Here is a 17,602-nt window from a genome sequence, read left to right on the forward strand (position 1 = left end):
TTCTTGCTTTGACACTTTCTTGTAAAAATCATTGAAATGGTGACATCATGGGGGCAAAACTGAAGCTGTAAGCGGACAGATGACAGACAAAATTAGGAAATATCAATCAGATTATTGGTACGATGAAAGGAAATACATATGTTTTTACTAAATCACAGCTAATTTGACAAGAACAGACTTTCGCTCAAAGACTGGTGTTACTGGGCCTTGTTTTTTTTTTTAAAAATATGACAAACAGTTTGACATCTTTATGTTGGTCTGCGTGGAATTTCTGACTCCTTTTGTGCAACCCACAGCCACTGAACTATGTGTTGCACTGTAAGTTAAAGACAAGCATGTAATATAAAATGAGTGAAGAGCGTTAATGATAACCTATTATAAAATGGATGGTGACCAACAGTAACTCCAATTGCTAAAAGAGTAAAATTTAAATGGTAAAAGAGGTTTGGGGTCATTTAGAAACCGTCATAGTTTGTCCAGCAGAGCAGCTCTGACTCCATCCGGGCTGCCTGCAGCACATGTAGCAGAGCAGCAGCACAGCTGATAGTTGTGTGGAATCAAGCAGCGTCTTCACATTAAGTTCCTAATAGGATTGGGCAACATGATAAAACCTTCCAACCACCTTCAGTCAGCCCAGAAACTGGCTATTTGTGGAGGAGTATGTGTGCTGCACAAACATTTGTAGCGTTTCAGTGGAAAAACTACCAAAACAGAAGAAACACTAACGCTGGTGCTTTGTTCTACACGAGTTGTCAATGTCTAAGACACTCATCAAATTTAGTTATGGAGTACTTTGCTGGTTGCCCTTTTTTAAAAATGTTACAGCATTGTTTGGGATTTTAGTCTGTTGCTTGGTGCCTGTTAGGCAACATAAAGACATTAGTATATACCATGCATAATCCAACTCCTGTGGATATAAATGAGAGCGTACAGTCCTGAAATTAAAACTATACAATGCATTTATAAGGAGTTTTAGTTGCATACTACAAATGGGCCATTTTAGCTTGCTGGTCGGTGGTTGCTAGGCAGTGTAATGATGTGCTATAGATAAGAACAATCAGGGACTGGGTTTGTTTGCTCAGCTGGAGGGTTCATGGATTACAGTGGATGTACATAAAGAGAATTGGTACATATATCAATACTGGAAGGTTTTAATGATCCATATCAACATTTAACATAAAATACAGCATTTGTTACACTCTAAATGGCACAAAAATCATTTATATCCATAAGGACAAATCAAAATCAGCTAATAGCAACTAGTCTTAGCATTCCTTTAAGAAGAGAGCCTTAAATACTTTGTACAAGTAGGATGCCTTCCTTTTTTTCATATATCATATATACTAGTTAAATGCATGCTGGAGTATTGTTTGGTCTGCGATTTTAGTGTGTTGTTAGATAGTTGCTAAGCAGCATTTAGACATCATAAGTTATCATGCATAATTCAACTGCTGTGGATATAAATGAGATGTTTTTGCCACTAAATTAAAATGATACGAAGCTTTTATAAGGAGTCATAGGTGCATAAACGCTGCAAATGGGCCATTTTAACTCTTTGGTAGGTGGTTGCTAGGCAACATGATGATGGTCATTGTCTGAGATATAGATAAGAACCATTGTGGGCCTAGGATTTTTTGCTCAGCTGGAGATTTCGTGGATTACAGTGAGATATACATAAAGATTATATATCACCACTTTTTTTAAAAGTTTATAGTATGAGTAACTTCTTTCAACGGTAATGACAACTAGTCTCAGAATTCCTTTAAGAAAAGGCCCTTATATACATTGTACAATTAATGTAATTCTCTAAGTTTTTCTAAAAGGCCAGCTGTGGCTGTACAGTACCTGGTCTGTGGTGGATGTTGGAAAAGGAGCCACATTTGGCGGTGACATGGCTCAGGTCGATCTTCTTGGTCTGGATTTGGACCTGCGAGCAGTGGCACATTGCACAAATTCACCTTTAAATGCTTTGAATATGAATAAACCACAAATAACAGGCATGAAATGCAGTGAAAGGAAAGCGACAGGTTTTAAAAAAAAAGAAAATGGACGAGGTGAGATGACACGAATCTCTAGACAAAGGCGGCGTGAGTCAATCAACCGCAGTCCACAGAAGAGCCACAGAGAGGCTGATGTCAGATCCCTGGAGGGGAGGTTAACATGAACGCAAGCAGTGACGGTGCAGACATCAAACAAACACAGAACACTGGCGCTACTGTGTGACGCTACGGGGAGCAGGTGCTTCAATTAAACTTTATTGTCCATGGGTGATGTGAATTAGTGCGAGCATTGTAAACAAGAGAAACTGACAGCCTTGCAGGCTGCAGAGGGAACTGGTTTATGTTATGAAATATATGCACTATGCAGACATACTGTATGTTGTGGCCCAGGTGAATGCGCGATGCAAGATTATACAATTGTAAATGTTTTTGTTTCTGAGACACAAAATACAGCTGATGAAGACGAACACACTCCACGAGGACGGCTCACACACATCTTAATGTGAGGTGTTATCAAGAACGACAGATCTTGGATGAGATGATTTTCTGCTAAGTCACTCACGTTTCCCCCGCCTGCCGCGTGCTGGATTTTGTCCAGGGAGCCACATTTAGACTTAACGTGGCTAAAGTCCAGCTTAACGCTTGGAATCATGACCTGCGGATGACAGGTTGACTTTTTTCTTTTTAAAAAAAAATACAAACAGACAGAACACACAGGGTCTCTCACACAGGCGTGGAGTCGAGGGGCTTAATAAAAAAACCCTTCCTACTTTCCTGCTTAAAATAATCCTGTAGAGGCGTGCCAGGTTTACATCAGTCTGTCGATGCCCACTTTAACTCGAGTGCACATGAATTCAGACTGCATGAAATGAGCTGAAGCCTATGCAGAAATCAAGGTCCTGTTTAGCACCACGTCTCAAACGTGAAGCGCACGAAAGAGTTTACTTCCCAGTGTGCAATATCCACAATTTTTAAAAATTAAAGAAAAATCAAATCTTCCACCAACAGCTAGCTCTGCAAGCTGCTTTGCAACCCACCTCCACCCCAGTTTCCAGTCTATGCTAACCTTCCTGTTATATACTAAACACTAAGCAGTGCTAACTGACAATAAGTAACATGGGCGTGCTACACCTTTGGAAATAAACCCCTTCTCTTTTGCTTGTCCGAAACAACGGATTGGCAGACGGACAGATGACAGACGCGTGAACACATAAAAGTAGCATGACAGAGTGCTACGACAGCCCCAGCTGAGAAAAAAGAGAAAGAGAAATAAGAGAAAGAGAGAAAAAAGAGAGCGAGAAAGGCGTACATACATTGCCTCCTTTGGGCGAGTGCTTCAGATTATCCTTGGAGCCACACTTTGGCTGAACATGACTGAAGTCCAGCTTCTCGTGTAAAATTTGAACCTAAAATAAAATTGGATAATAATGATAATAAAAAAAAAGAAAACACTGTATGTGCCTCATTTAGATAAGTGTGCAGTGAGGGGTCGGGGTCTGTTTGCGTGCATCATTAGCACTAACAATGCTTTTCTTCGTGGTGGTGTATACAGCTCTGAGAATAGCAGTGATGTGAATGTTTAATTCCCACTTTAGTGTCACTCCCTTTGTCCCTTTGTCACCATAGACTTATAATAGACAATAGTCTTCTAGGTTTCTTTGCAATCTGACTTCCTTCTAATGGCCCCCTGCTGGTCATTAGAAGGAATGCAGACTGGCTTCAGTTTTCAGAGTCTGCCTTTTATATACAGGATATAATGACCAAGATAAAAAGGTGCAAGAACCCCAAACAGTGGTTTCACAAACTGCTCGACTCGTATGTTGTAACTGAGCCTGCAGTCACGCCCAAAAAACGACCTTCCAAGAATCTTTTACAGAGGACAAATTTGACTTTGTGTTATTCTCAGAGCTGTCCCGGAGGCAGAAATAATCTCACTGGTCAAGTTAAGCCTCACTGTGAGTAAGAAAAAATGAAAAATTGAGTTTCTTTCCTGAGAGATGCTCAGACTGATGCTCAATAAAAAAATAAAGACGTCATAAATACGATGAGGATCAAATCTGCAAATAGAAAACAAGCAAACGTATTTTTCCCCTGCATTAATAAAAACCCAGTAAATGGTAATAAATTGGATTTAACACAACCAGTGAGAGTTCTTCTGCTTTGTCCATCATTCTTTGTGTTGCTTGTACAGCAAAAATAAAATAAAATAATAAAAAGGGGCACTGCGCTGCAGTTCAAAGACTCAGAAAGTGAAGACAAACTATAAAGAGAAAGGAAAAAGAGAAAAAGGGGTTCAGGAAAAACACATGAGAGCTCTGAGAACCAGCCTCCTTCAGTCTCCACTGAACTGACCTGGATTCTTCTGACAACTCTGATGTTGATTTATTCCCACGTATAACAACATGTGCTGTGTTTAGAGGTTATCTTTCTCATTCCTTCTGTGGCTGTTTCAGCTCAGAGGTTTCAGCCTTTCTGCAAGGTCGACCAATGCCAGAGCGAATGAACTGAACCCAATGACAGCCTGTTTGGTTTATTTTAAAAATATGAAATAATTATGTAATCACTAAATTAGACAGACTGCAGAAAATATGCCGACTGCAACTCGGAAAATCACAATACTGAAAACAGAAATACCACATTTACTGTTTTCAGGTCTCTTAAAGTGTTTCTTTAGTTTTGAGTCCAGTCCTTGTACCGGACCATTTTCAGAGGAATGAGCTACTTAACACTGACCCATGAGTCCTTCTAGTATAAAAAACGCTCCTGTAGACTTCAGTCTACATAGATTGATTTTGTGTGGAAGAAAAGCTTCTCTGCGAGCAGAAGCTAATATGAAAAGACAGAAAATGGTCCTCTAATGTTACAGATGGTATATATCTGTCTGCGCTCCTGTGCTGCTCCGCTAAGCCGTGCGTCACCGAGCCTCATTAAAAATTTCTGTCCCTCTGTCACATTTCTCCCCAAAGAAGGAAGGAGAGCTGGCAGTGAATCGACTCCACCTCCATATATCACAGGGTTAATGACCTCACCAATGCAGCACTGTGGGGACATTAAAATGATCAGTTACACCCCAAAGATTAACAAGGAGATGGTTTCTGTCTCCTATCTGCATGCAGTCCATGTGTTATTTCATGTGTGAGGTACTTCAGTGCAAAGGAACATCTCTCAGTTATTCTAACAGCTTGGCCACCTTGAGATCCTCTAAAATTTTTATCTCGTAGGTTTCTAAAAGACATCTTTTTCTGAAAGTCAAGGGTGGATAAAAGGAAGAGAGATGATATATTTTTATGCTGTGACCTTGATGTGACTCCTCCATAGGTAATTCTGCACGCTTGAAATTATTAATACCCAGAGCTGGAAGGGAAAATCCTGCACAGTGACGAAAGCAGCTCCCTCAGGGGCAAATGCTTCTGCAGGCTGGCTGCTCCTTGGAGGCGGTGTTTTCTTAGGAGGAAGGCTTTATGTTACAAAAGCAAAACAAAAAAACTTTGGGAGAGCCGAAGGTCACTGGGGAGAAAATTGTTGGGAAAGAAAGAGGAGGAAGACGGAGGAAGAGGGGAAAGGATGCAGCTGATGACGATTCATCCAGACTGATGGAGATGACGGTGGACAGGGAGAGGGCAGAGGACAGTCGGAGGGAGGCAGACACAGACGGTGGGTTAGAGGCACACCAGACAGTGAGCGAGAGCATACGCAGAGCACGAGGAGATTATTTGAGCATTTTATGACATCTCTAGAGAGAAAAAGGAGAAAAAAACCCATCCTTTTAAAGCTGCCTATTGTTTTTACGGGTTTGCAGGAGCTGTTTAAGATTTTTCTACACTCTGACACTCACAGAGCATCCAGTAATACTGACTCATGATTATAGACAAAAGGATGGATTTAAAAAATCTCTTAAAATGACCTGTTTTGACTGAGGGAAATAATACAAAGAACTGACAATAATTAAAGTTAAAAACAGCTGTGCTCTTAATCGTGATTGGTTTGCAGTTTAAAGTCTTGCGTGGCCTTTTTTATTTTAAAATGTGTACTTTATTGCCCCCATGTGGCAGAATTATGTACACACATAACACTTCTAAGGACAGAAATCATTAATCTATGGAAATCTGTGCTTTTTCTACCTGCCTTTTCCCTGTATTTCTGTGTGCTGCAAAGACAAAAGTCACTCTGTGTCTCAGGACTGCTTGTTACCTGTCCGCCCTTCGGCTGATGCTTAATGTTGGAGGTGGAGCCAATCTTGGACTTCACATTCTTCAGGTCAGGCAGAGGCTGATTGATGACCTTCAGCTGCCGCTGGACAGAAGATGGAGATTTGGGTGGGGTTCGGATCACCGCCACCTTCTTCTCCTGGAGGACGCTGAAGGACTTGGGCGTGTGGCTGCCCGGGGTGCGGGAGCCGGGCGTGCGGCAGGAGTAGCTAGGGGCGTGCCGGGTGTGACGGCGGAGGAGCCCGGGGTGGAGGCGCCGCTGTGGACTGATCGGGAACGCGCCGAGTCTGTACCTTAAGAGAAGAGAGGGCAGTAATGAGAAGACGAAGGAGGAGGAATGAAAAGAAAACCTTCAAACTATTGGATAAGGAGTGATCCTTCATCTGCTTCTTCTTATGATGATGATGATGACGATGGAGGAGAAACACAGCACTGAAAAAGACCTGCTCAGTTTCCACCTAAGCAAACAGCCAAGATCACAAAAAGTGTTTGCAGAGGAGCCTGAAAGGACAAACACAGGCAGCTGAATTCATTTAGCTGCTGGTGGCTTGTTGCCGTGTTACCGGGGAAGAACCAATAAGATTTTATCCTACATGGTGACACATGAGAACAAGGAACACACCTGTTGCTGTGATCCACACCTGCTTTTCTGATAGGATAACTGCAGGGTGGATAAAGCCTATTTAGACACGCTGTAAAAATATCTGTTTCCAATGGAAACTAAAGCTTTTTCCCAATTTGTGTCACCCTGACCTTTGAACTATGACCTTGAAGCACTAACATACTAAAATGGTGCATTTTATCACCCTTACCCATATGATTGGAGCAGAACTGGCTGACATTGGCGTCTATAAGCTGTAAAAACTTGAGATTTTTGGATATATTCATGCGGTGTGTCGTTTTGCAAAACTTTATGGCATCATTGTGATGTCATGGGGCATCGTTTGAAAAAATAAAAAGTGTGTCTAATGTCTAAGAGCTTAGGAAAGCCTGGAGGACTAAGTGCTCAAGAGCACTTTAAAAGAATTACAAAAAACCTTGGCACCTTGGAAGTAAAATATAAAGAAATGAGGGGTGGCTCAAGACTTTTGCACAGAACTGCAGATTGTTGTGCTAACATATGAGGTCAATCAATCAGTCTCATGTTCCAGCGGCCCATTGTGGAAGGCACAAACATAATAAGTTTAACTTCTTACAAGCAGTTTTTCTGGTCTTAAGGATCACCTGTATCAAACATTACTTCAGCTGCTGTTCTGTGTGATTACCATCTTTGAATTTCTTGGGGAATTAATATCTATTTACTTTTGTACAGTAGAGCTACTCAAAATATGGGACACTGTCTCGATGCGTGTGGACAAGAAGACAAGTCTCATGTAAAGGGGGACATCTTCGACCCTTCTCGGAACAGGGCAAGATGGCTTTGTACCAGAGGAGAAGGAGAAAGAGGAGATCCTGGTACAAAACCAGACAATAAGACAAGTGCATCCACAGACCTGACAAGTTTTCAGCTGGCGGTTTGATTAAATGATACCCAGAACAGCTGAATTGTGCTTGTTTATGAAAGGGGTAGTACACACTGTTGAATGAAAACCTCTTTCCAGACACCCAAAAGGCCAGATTCATTGCATTTTTAACCATTTGGACGAGAGTTTTCTGATGATCCAGCCCCATTAAATTTGCATGAGGTAAACAACATTGGCCACTGAGGCAGAAACAGAGATATTTGTTGCCATCTGCAACATTTCCAATCCACTTCATGTTTGTTAGACAAAAACAAATATGCTTTTCTTTCAAAATTGAGTGACCCTAAACTTTTGTGCAGATTACTGTCCCTCCCTGAGCCAAGCTCTGCCTGAGGTTTCTTCCTGTTAAAAGAGAGAACTCTGGTGGGAGAGTTCTCTTCTATGGAAAATATAAGTCCGTATCTTAGAGTTATTAAAGCAAACAAGCATAAATAAACATTATAAACTAATAAACAGATGTCGATGAAGATGGTGTGAAAGGTCTAAAAGGAACTACTAGGTGTTCTACCTGCCATACTAGGGGCTCTTCCAGACCTGGTGTCGGCTGTTCGGAACGCTTTACAGAAGAAGGGAATAAAAAGGGAAAATCGGGGTAAAACAGCAGGTAGGAGGTGGAAGGTGTTGGGAGTTAAAGTATAATACAAATAATCTGGCTGAATAAAGAAGCAATTAATCTGGGAAGCAAACAATCTGAACGTTTTGGACCGTGGAGATTCTTACAGGTTGGCCTGGAGGGGGTGCTGTTGTCCTCCTGTTCAGCAGCCGGGATGTGGCGTGTCAGAGACTTGGCCGGCCTGGGGAGGGACGACTTCTTCTCGGGGCTCCGGTACGCTCTCTCCTGGATTAACAGACAGGCAGAGTTGAGATGCAGGCTGAGGCATGCACACGCTGGTCACAGCCACCCCTCAACCCTTGCTTTTATCCCCCACCCTCACTTTACCTTCTCCACCCATTTCTTAGACAGAGGTGACGGGCGTGAGCACGCGGAGGAGGGACGGGCTTCACAGAGCTCCGCCTGTACGAGGGGGCTCCGTTTAAGGCTACAGGCAGAGCCGGGCCGGGGGGGCTCGCGATCGAACCCCCGACGCTGCACTGCCATCTTTAATACAACCGCCCTTGTGGGGCTCTTGACCGTGACCATGACAACAGGGAGGAAAGGCATGCAGGGTAGGTGGAAGATGTTCAGGATGGAAGACAGGCATGACAAGCAGATGGAGAAATGAAAAGTTGAGACAGGATGGAGTAAAAATGCAATGTGTTTATTTGTGGCTCAAGGACAGACTGTCTGTGTACGTATGTGTTTTGATTTAACCGAACATATCTAAGAACATTGTTGTCTTTATAAATATGCCAAATGAACCACATGAACAATTATTATTATTTCTGTTTGATTTAATAATCTTTAGGAATGAAATGAAAGGTGAAATGAAAGGAACACGAAACAGAATTTGGCTGAAATCGTTTGAATGAGCTGTGTTGCTTGTTGCTGCACATCATAAGTGTGTTTTTAATGGTAAAATGTAAAAGATTTTTGCACTTTTGATGTCTATACTCACAGATTTTCTCTGTCGAGACTGACACAAGGACAGAAGCAAGCATGCAAGACAAAATGATTATGGAGAGAGAGAAAAGCAGACATGCAAAAAAAGAGAAGAAACCCCCAAACAAAACAGAAAATATGAAGATGCCATGGCCTAAAGAGTCGTACGGTAAAATGCACTCACCAGCCTCTTTGTTAGATACAACTGTTCAACTGTTTCTTAATGCAAAAGCAGCAAATTACATTGGAGCAACTCAGTGCATTTAGGTCTGTAGATATGATCAAAATGAGCTGCTGAAGCTCAAACTGGGCATCAGAATGGGGATGAAAAGTGATTTAAATGACTCTAAATGAGGCATGGTTGCTGATCTGATCTAATTTTCCATGTAACCATCAGTAGTGTTTACAGAGAACGGTCTGAAAAAGAGAAAATATCCAGCGAGCGGGTAAAAATGCCTTGTTGATGTTAGAGGTCAGAGGAGAATAGCCAGATTGCTTTGAGCTTATAGGAAGGCAACAGCCAATAAGAAGAAAGCGGTCTTTTAGGGATCAATATTACTGAGAGATGATGAAAACATTCTTGGAATAACCTTAACTTTGTGAGGATTTCAATTGAAAGACAAAAAATAATAAACCTGTGTTCACCGTCATACTTACAGTGGTCCTCTCCCTGGACTGGTGGGCCACACTGAGGGGCTGATGGTGCTCCACACCTGTGAAGCAAACATGTTCATCAGTGTGACACACACAAATGCACATTTGCTGAATACAAAGTGAAAAAGTGGACATATGAGCACATTCATATTACAGAAGCACCTTCTGTACACGTTAAGCATCACAACATTTCACGTCACCCTCACTTCGCTTGTTGACAAAACACACAACCTTCAAACATGCGGCCATTTTCAGGAGACACACACACACACACACAAGTGTTAAACCACAGTTAGTCAATACCAGTCACAATGAACGACATCATCACTGAGCAGAAAAAAATAAAAGCATGAATTTGAAGCAGAGCGGGAGCAAATACTCCATGTTTGACAAATGAAAAAAACAAAGCATGTTCAAAGCTTTTAGAAAAACAAAACAGAAAAAGAAATCCAAAGGAGACCAGACATGACAGAATTTTAAAAAATAAATCAGCAGCACATGATGTTTGCCAGCTACACTGCACCTTGCTTGATTCCTCAATAAGCCATCGATAGAGAGAGAGAGCAAAGACATCAAACGCCACATATCCAAAACTGATTTTCCAGGTTACATTTGAAAAAATGCTTAAATTATTTGGGTGTTACTCTCTCTCTATCCACGGCACTGACTCCGGGTGAAAAGTGTTCACCTGTGGCCTTGCGTCTAGCAGAGCCGTGAAGCAGAGCAGGCCTAGGATGTCTGGCCGCCGCTTTGGCTACACCCTTTCGAGATGGGGAACGACTTTGGAGGGCTGACACCTTACTCTGGTCAGCCCTCCTGATGCCTACTAGCAGAGAGGAGAGACAAGATTATACCGACATGCAAACCTCGGTTAGATGACAAGGATTATAAATTTCAGGCGTAAATACAGAATTGGAACCTTTTTTCTTCTTTATCTCCTCTCTTGGTGGATGGTGGCTCAGTACTTTGCGGGATACTTTAGACTCAGTAGTGCCCCTTGATCTGCCGGGGCCCCGTTTAGCGGGTCTGTCCACCACCACAGGCTTACTGGTCGAGCTCTGGGGCTGAGGAAGGGCTTCGATTTGCTCAGTCATAATACTTTTGTCATCATCTGCAGTGGAGAAGGATCAACAGAGGGCTAATTCTCCACGCTCCTTGCTAGCTAGGAGCTAGCTTAGCACAAAACACACATTTCCAAACAAGTTTTCTGGTGCTAGCAAGTTTTTAAACCAAAATTATTTAACTAAATAAACATTTAAAGGCTTTTAATCTTTTTTTAAACAACTGATTTATTAACAGGTTTACTCTGGGTACCTTGTGAATCCATCCAGCCACTGTCTGTATCTAGGATGGACACGTCCATGGTGGTTTCATCGTTAGGTGCTTGATCGGTCTGGCTAAGAACATCCGAGGTCTCCTCCTCCTCCTTCCTCACCTTCTTTCCATCCTCTTCTTCTATCATTTTATGATCTTCGGTTCCTTCCTCTTCCTCCCTTGTTTTCTCTTTCTTCACCCCTTCGTACTCGTCTGTCTTCCCTTTCACCTTATCTGTGTCTAAGTCCTCTTCTATTTTATCTGCCTCCATGTCTTCTCTGCCTCCTTCCTCTGTTTGCTGTGTCAGCTCGTGGTCAGAGCAGGGAGACAAGTGCGAACTGTCTGTTGCAGGTTCGTCGCTGTTTTGGGCGCTGTGACTCCATTCTTCTGCTCCAGACTTCGGATCTTCTTCCAACATCTGGTCACCCACCATCAGTCTCACTTGTTCTGTCTTTTGCTCTTCCTTCCCAGCTTCTCCAGTTTGACTCTTCCCTGTTTCATCCCGCTCTTGGGCTTCTTCCATTATCTCTTGAGGCTCCTCTGCAATCTCAATATCATCTTCCTCCTCTGCTTCTTCATCTACTTGTGCTTGAGGGATAATGATGATCGGAGAAGATATTTGAAGCTTTGGTGAGCCTTTCGCCAGACTGCTTTTTTGCAGCTGGTTTTGGTCATTTTTCTCATCTGTGTGCTTTGTAGTAATTAAATCCTGAGCAGTGTTTGAGGTCTGGTGCTCACTTTGGATTGTCTTAGTTTTGTCTGTGCTCTCTTCTAAAGACTGAGATAATCCTGAAGGCAAGTCTTTGTTTGGCATTTCTGGTTCATCACTTCTTTCTTCAGATTCTTTCTGCTCAGGCTTCAGATTTTCTTTGTCTAACTCTGACTGTTTATTATCAGCATTTCCAGATTCTTTTAGCTCTGATGGGTCATCTTTCTGCGCTTTCTCTCCTGCAGTTTGGGTTTCTGATGATGTGTCATCTGGGGACTTGGGAGTTGTTGGAGTTGGAGGAACCTTGGTTCCAGTTTCTGTAGGAGCGAAAGTGAATGAACTGTCTGGTGGGATAGGTGAAGCCTCTCTTGATGGGTCTTTTTCAACATCTACCTCAGGAATAGCTTGAATCTTTATGTCCCCTGGCAACCCAGTCTCCAAACGAAATTCACTCAGTCTGTCTTTCGAGGTAGTCATTGGGATTCTTAGCCGATCCGGTTTTATTCCACTGGTTACAGCTTTTTCAAGGATCAGGTTAGACTTTACTGGTGAGTCTTTCTTTTCTACCACTGGTATTTGAGAGATCACAGGGGTAACCTCTTTGTGATCTTGTTGTTGTATTCCTTTTGAAACATCTTCTGCTTCCAAATCCCCTAGATCTTCCCCCTCTACAGAAGGGAAACGCTGGTGTGGAGAGTCCCCGGGACTGGGTACATCAGCGGGAGAAGGCATGGGCCCTGAATACTCACTGAAGACACAGTAGCCCACCTCCTCCAGCTGGTTTTCTCGTGAGACAACACTTGGGGCTTGATCTGTCAAGGCAAGCTTGGCTAAAGAACTTCCCACAAGGGCAGATACATTGGCGGGCACTGACTTTCTTCTCATGTAGTCAACCTCCATCCTCTCCAGGGATGGACGAGGTAGGGCACCAGCCAGGTCCAACATCTCAGAGAGGCTTCCTGATTGTTTAGAACTATCTGTGTGCTTATCAGAAGGTAAGGGCTCGTCTGCCACAGTGGGGATATTTTCAAGTGTTTCAGTGTTAGTCGGAGTAATGGAGACAGCTGGAGGAAATGTAGGTGGAAGGCTCACCACAGATGGAGTTGACGGATAAACCTCTGATTCATCAAAGCTTCCACTGATTGGATACAAGCTTCCCATGAAGGTCCTTGATTTCTCTTCCTTCACTGTCTGTCCGGCTGAAGACCCAACAGTAATGTTCAAGGAAAGACTTCTTTGTTCCAGTCCCAGTTTACCAGAAGATGTCTTGACGTTTTGTTCTTGTTGTTTCTCCGTATTCTGCACAATGCTTTCATCATCTCCACTTAATTTTGTCTCTGCCGTTGTGCTGAGCTCATAATAGCTCTGGGTTTGTGGCGACTCTTCTTCTCGACCCTCCATGGATGTGTCAAAGTAGGTTTTTGATCCTGACACATGCTCTACAAAAACATCTGATCGGCCAAGTTCTGGACTTGACGTCAGAGTTTCTTGCGACAGGTCTGTTTTTTGAATGTCAGTGACCAGTGGTGTGTCATGCAATCTACAGTCATTTGCACCATGCTGGTCCTCCTTATTGACTGCCTCGAAAACATCTGTTTTTTCCTTGCTTTCATTCATATTTGACCCTAACTCACTTGGTAAGATAATTCCTGCTTCTTCTTTTTCTTCTGCCATAAGTTCTGATGAGGCCTCTGTCAGAACAACTTTTGCTTCTTTTTCTTTAGACTCTGAAAGTATTTTGCTGTCAGTGACCTCTTCTTTCCCACCCTCTCTGTCTTGATTACCCTGCTCTGTTGAGGAAGTGCAGGGGAGAGGTTTCTCTTTATCAGAAAGAAGGGGAGGGTCAGTCGAGGCAGGTTCTTCTCCTTCTACCTTTGCTCTTTGTTTCTCAGGTGGCGACGGTTCATCTTCCTTCATAGTGGACTCACAAGATGGCTTACTGACTCTCTCTTCTGGCTGGGCTGCGAGTTTGAAGGATACTGTACAACTTTGTGTTGGGTCATGTTAGCTAAAAGCTTTGCTTGCAGCATCCACAAAAGCTAGCCAATACAGTCAAGCCGGCGCCGTCTGCACATAGATACAGTAGCTCTCCATCAAGCAATACACACAGCACAGTGTATTTTGTGGCAGGCCACAACAGCACAGAGGGGGGGTCACAGCACCTAATATAGCGTGCAGAACTGGAATGAAGGAATGAGTTGCATGATGTTAGATGACAAGAAGAAAATGATACCCGAACACACTGAATTCCTATTGCAATACAGGAGGATTTATAAAATATGGTCATCAACATGGTGATCAAAATAAGTTACTTTTATTGGATGTATAAATGGTGTTACTGCAATTTCTACTGCAAACATTGGCATACTGTGGATATGAATGAATCATTAAAGTGCACAAATTATAAAAATGATATTTGCAATATAATCTTTATTAAGTTTCACAATAGTGATGAGCAATGAGGGTGAATCTTAATATCCTAAGTGTGTTTTTAGCAACAATAGGAAATTAACTTTTGCTTTGGGATGAAATGAAAACAACAGTGAAACTGAAAGCAGTGATATAACAGACTCAAAATACATTCAGGACTGATTTGTGAGGCACCCATACAGGTGGGTACTCTCAGAAACAGCTGCTTCACACACAAATATTCCAGCAAAACCCACATAAAAAATATACAGAGCAATAATTCTAGCAACAATTACATCTACAAGGCTTTACAGTTTAGACAATGATATCTGCATTTGCAATGTAGCTGGCAATACAAAGGTGCAGAAATGATCAACTGTAATATGGTTGATCGGGCGTTCTGATGTCGCTCCGATGGAAAGCAAATGGTAATGTTTTGGATGAAAAAGCACGAACTCAAAATGCTGCCACGTCATTTTGCAACTTCAGGTGTTGAAGCGGAAGCTTAAGGATTTCAGAGCAACAAAGCTGCAGGAAGGCTGGCAGCAAAGCCTCAGTTGCATTACAGTTTATTAAGAGTTTTTGAACCCGCTACAGAACACAAGAGGAGCATGCAAAATAGGTTACGGGCAGACGTACACTCACGCTGTACCCTCACACAAACTGTATGCACACACAGAAAACCACACACACCTTTTTGTGATGGGTTGTGATCACCTTGATGACTTCCTCCATTGAGGGCCTCAGGGGTCTGGGCTTGCTGGCAGCCCAAAGCCTGGGGCTCTGTTAAATAATCTGTTTGTTCTAAGAGCAAATCTCTTGGCTGCTCATATGTCACATCCTCTTGGTGACTGTTGAGCTCCTCTGGAGCCTCCTCCTTCTCATCCTGCTGTTGACTGACAACCTCTACTTTATCATCTTTGGGCAGGGAAGGAAGACGCATAGATGAGACATGGAGGATGACAAAACTGGGATTACATGGTTTACAAGACACTTTCAGCTCTGATGGAGATGCATGGGATGCAATCGACATAACTTCTAGCCTAGTCTTTATGAAAAAATACATAATATTTAACGGTTTGCATACTAGATGTAGAAGCGGTTACACTATCTTACTACAATAGTATATAACAGTTTATTAATCCTGAATAAAGCTCTAAGCCAGCTGTCTTTTTATTCATAGACTGTACGTAAAAGATGGGCATAGCCTCTGTGTCGGAAAAGTGCCTTAAAGTTAAGTCAGTATTTGTACTTTGAGGTTATTTAATATAAAAAAGGGATATTGTACTGATAAATATACATAAGTTATTATTAAGCTATTAAAAGTACATATGAGTGTGTGCTGGTTTGTGGAAGCTGCCATGTCACCCTGCCATCTTGAATGCAGTTGCTAGGAAGAACGGTTTACATATGTGGCCACACCTGACAATGAGCTGGCTAAAAATAACAACAGCTGGTTATGGGCTAATGCCAGCCAATGTTAGGCTTAAAATACATAAAACTCACACTTTCCTTCTGATAAACAGTTTGATTAGGTTCTTACATGGTATGAGAGTTAATTCACTAAGTGTCTGAGTCCAACAATGTTACATTCACTTCAAAGAAAGTTTCACTAACAGCAGGTAACAGAGGCTAATAGCAGCTAAGTGAGGCTAACAGCAGCACTCACTGACATAAAATTTAAGGCTATCCTCAATAACTGACCTCAGTGTCACTGTCATTGGAGAGAAATGAGCTTCACTGATTCACTAACCTGTATTGAACTCCTTTCACAAAGTTTTACAGCCTCCTTCAGAGTAAATAAAGCGGGATGCCTCTCACCCGGCATTGACAGCTGAGGTAAACAGTGGCCTAACAGCCTACACCATGGGGCGATCTGGTCCGGAGTTGCTTTTGCCGTCTGAGAACACTTACTACAGATGAACAGTGGCCCAAACTTTTGAGGTGACTACAAAATATTTAACTGATTGTTAACTGACTATATTAGATTTCCTTCTTTTTCCTTATTTATTGCTAAGTGTTGATATTACTCAAGTATCTTAAACAACATTGCACTTCTTACACACACAGAAGCAGAAACATGTCGACCAGCCTCGTCGGTTATGTAGGGTACAGTCTAATTTTAATATTATTTATCTGTCTTTGATGACTAAACCATGTTTGTCCTATATCAATCCTTGATTGCAATCTACAATTTACTGAGATCTAGTGGTAAAAATTTTAGATAGTATAACTTTAAACCTGTTGGCCAGAAGGGGGCGACTCGTCTAGCAGATGGAACAATAACAACGGCGTCTCATGTACTACCTTCAATTCTTATTGAGTAGAAAAGCCATTTAAAGTCAACATTACACTAAATCAGTGTGTGATTAAGCGCGGGGCCTACATTGTGGTTCAGAGTCAGATTTATTCTCTCCCACCTCAGGTTTCAAAAAGCTAAGATGGCAATGACTGAAAAAAAAGCAGTACTTCACAAACCAGCTGTCAAAGTGGCTATTTCAATCTTTTTAATACGGTCTATGAGCATATCTAATTATTATTTTTTCTTTTTGCACCACAGATCTAAATTTCAGACACTGAGTACAGAAACTAACCCTAAACCATGCAGTGAGACTAGAGCTGGGCGATATAAGATTTTATCATATCACGATATGTTTTTTTCATTTCAGGCGATAACGATATATATCACGATATAAGCCAAATAACTATATTTGTAAGATTTAAATGTGCCGTTGCTCACAAGTAAAATGTGAAATAATCAGCAGCTTGTTTTGATTTAAATATTTATTTCCCATAATAAGTTCAACAGGGTAGATGTACTTAAGGAACATGAGACTTCAGTTTCAGATAAATAAAGGCAAATATTGCAAACTACACAAAAGGCAGCCGCTAAAGCGTTTAAGTTTCAAAATAGAACAAACAAAACAGACCACTAAATTGTCAATTCCACTTAGAAACAAAATTTTAATTCTAAAAATAAATCTTAGGTCGTTTTACAGAAGAACAGACAAAATTGACTAACTTTTGTCAATATCAAATAAACTGAGAACTAAAAGGAAATTCTCAATCTCTCCTTGTTGTATAGCTTAGCTTTTCAAACACTTTTAACAGTTACTTTAGTCTGACAAAAGCCGAATGACGAATTAGCGCTTTCAGTCAGAGATTGAGCATGCACCGCTTTATTGTATTTCCAGACTTGCTTTCGGCACAATTTACAGTGCGCTACTCTGTTTTTTGTCAGACTT

General features: G+C 41.8%; 1 protein-coding gene across 1 annotated transcript in view; it reads right to left on the minus strand.

The window, feature by feature from the left end:
* The window catches only part of LOC100701849 (microtubule-associated protein 2), a 76,501-nt gene that overhangs the window by 2,202 nt on the left and 56,697 nt on the right, over positions 1–17,602 (minus strand). Inside the window, 8 exon segments of the mRNA XM_025902940.1 lie at positions 1,846–1,927; positions 6,192–6,424; positions 6,427–6,501; positions 8,452–8,569; positions 9,929–9,984; positions 10,614–10,751; positions 10,845–11,036; positions 11,240–13,909. Coding sequence (XP_025758725.1) covers positions 1,846–1,927; positions 6,192–6,424; positions 6,427–6,501; positions 8,452–8,569; positions 9,929–9,984; positions 10,614–10,751; positions 10,845–11,036; positions 11,240–13,909 — 3,564 coding nt within the window.

This window comes from Oreochromis niloticus, linkage group LG23 (genome assembly GCF_001858045.2).
Source record: "Oreochromis niloticus isolate F11D_XX linkage group LG23, O_niloticus_UMD_NMBU, whole genome shotgun sequence".
NCBI lineage: Eukaryota > Metazoa > Chordata > Actinopteri > Cichliformes > Cichlidae > Oreochromis > Oreochromis niloticus.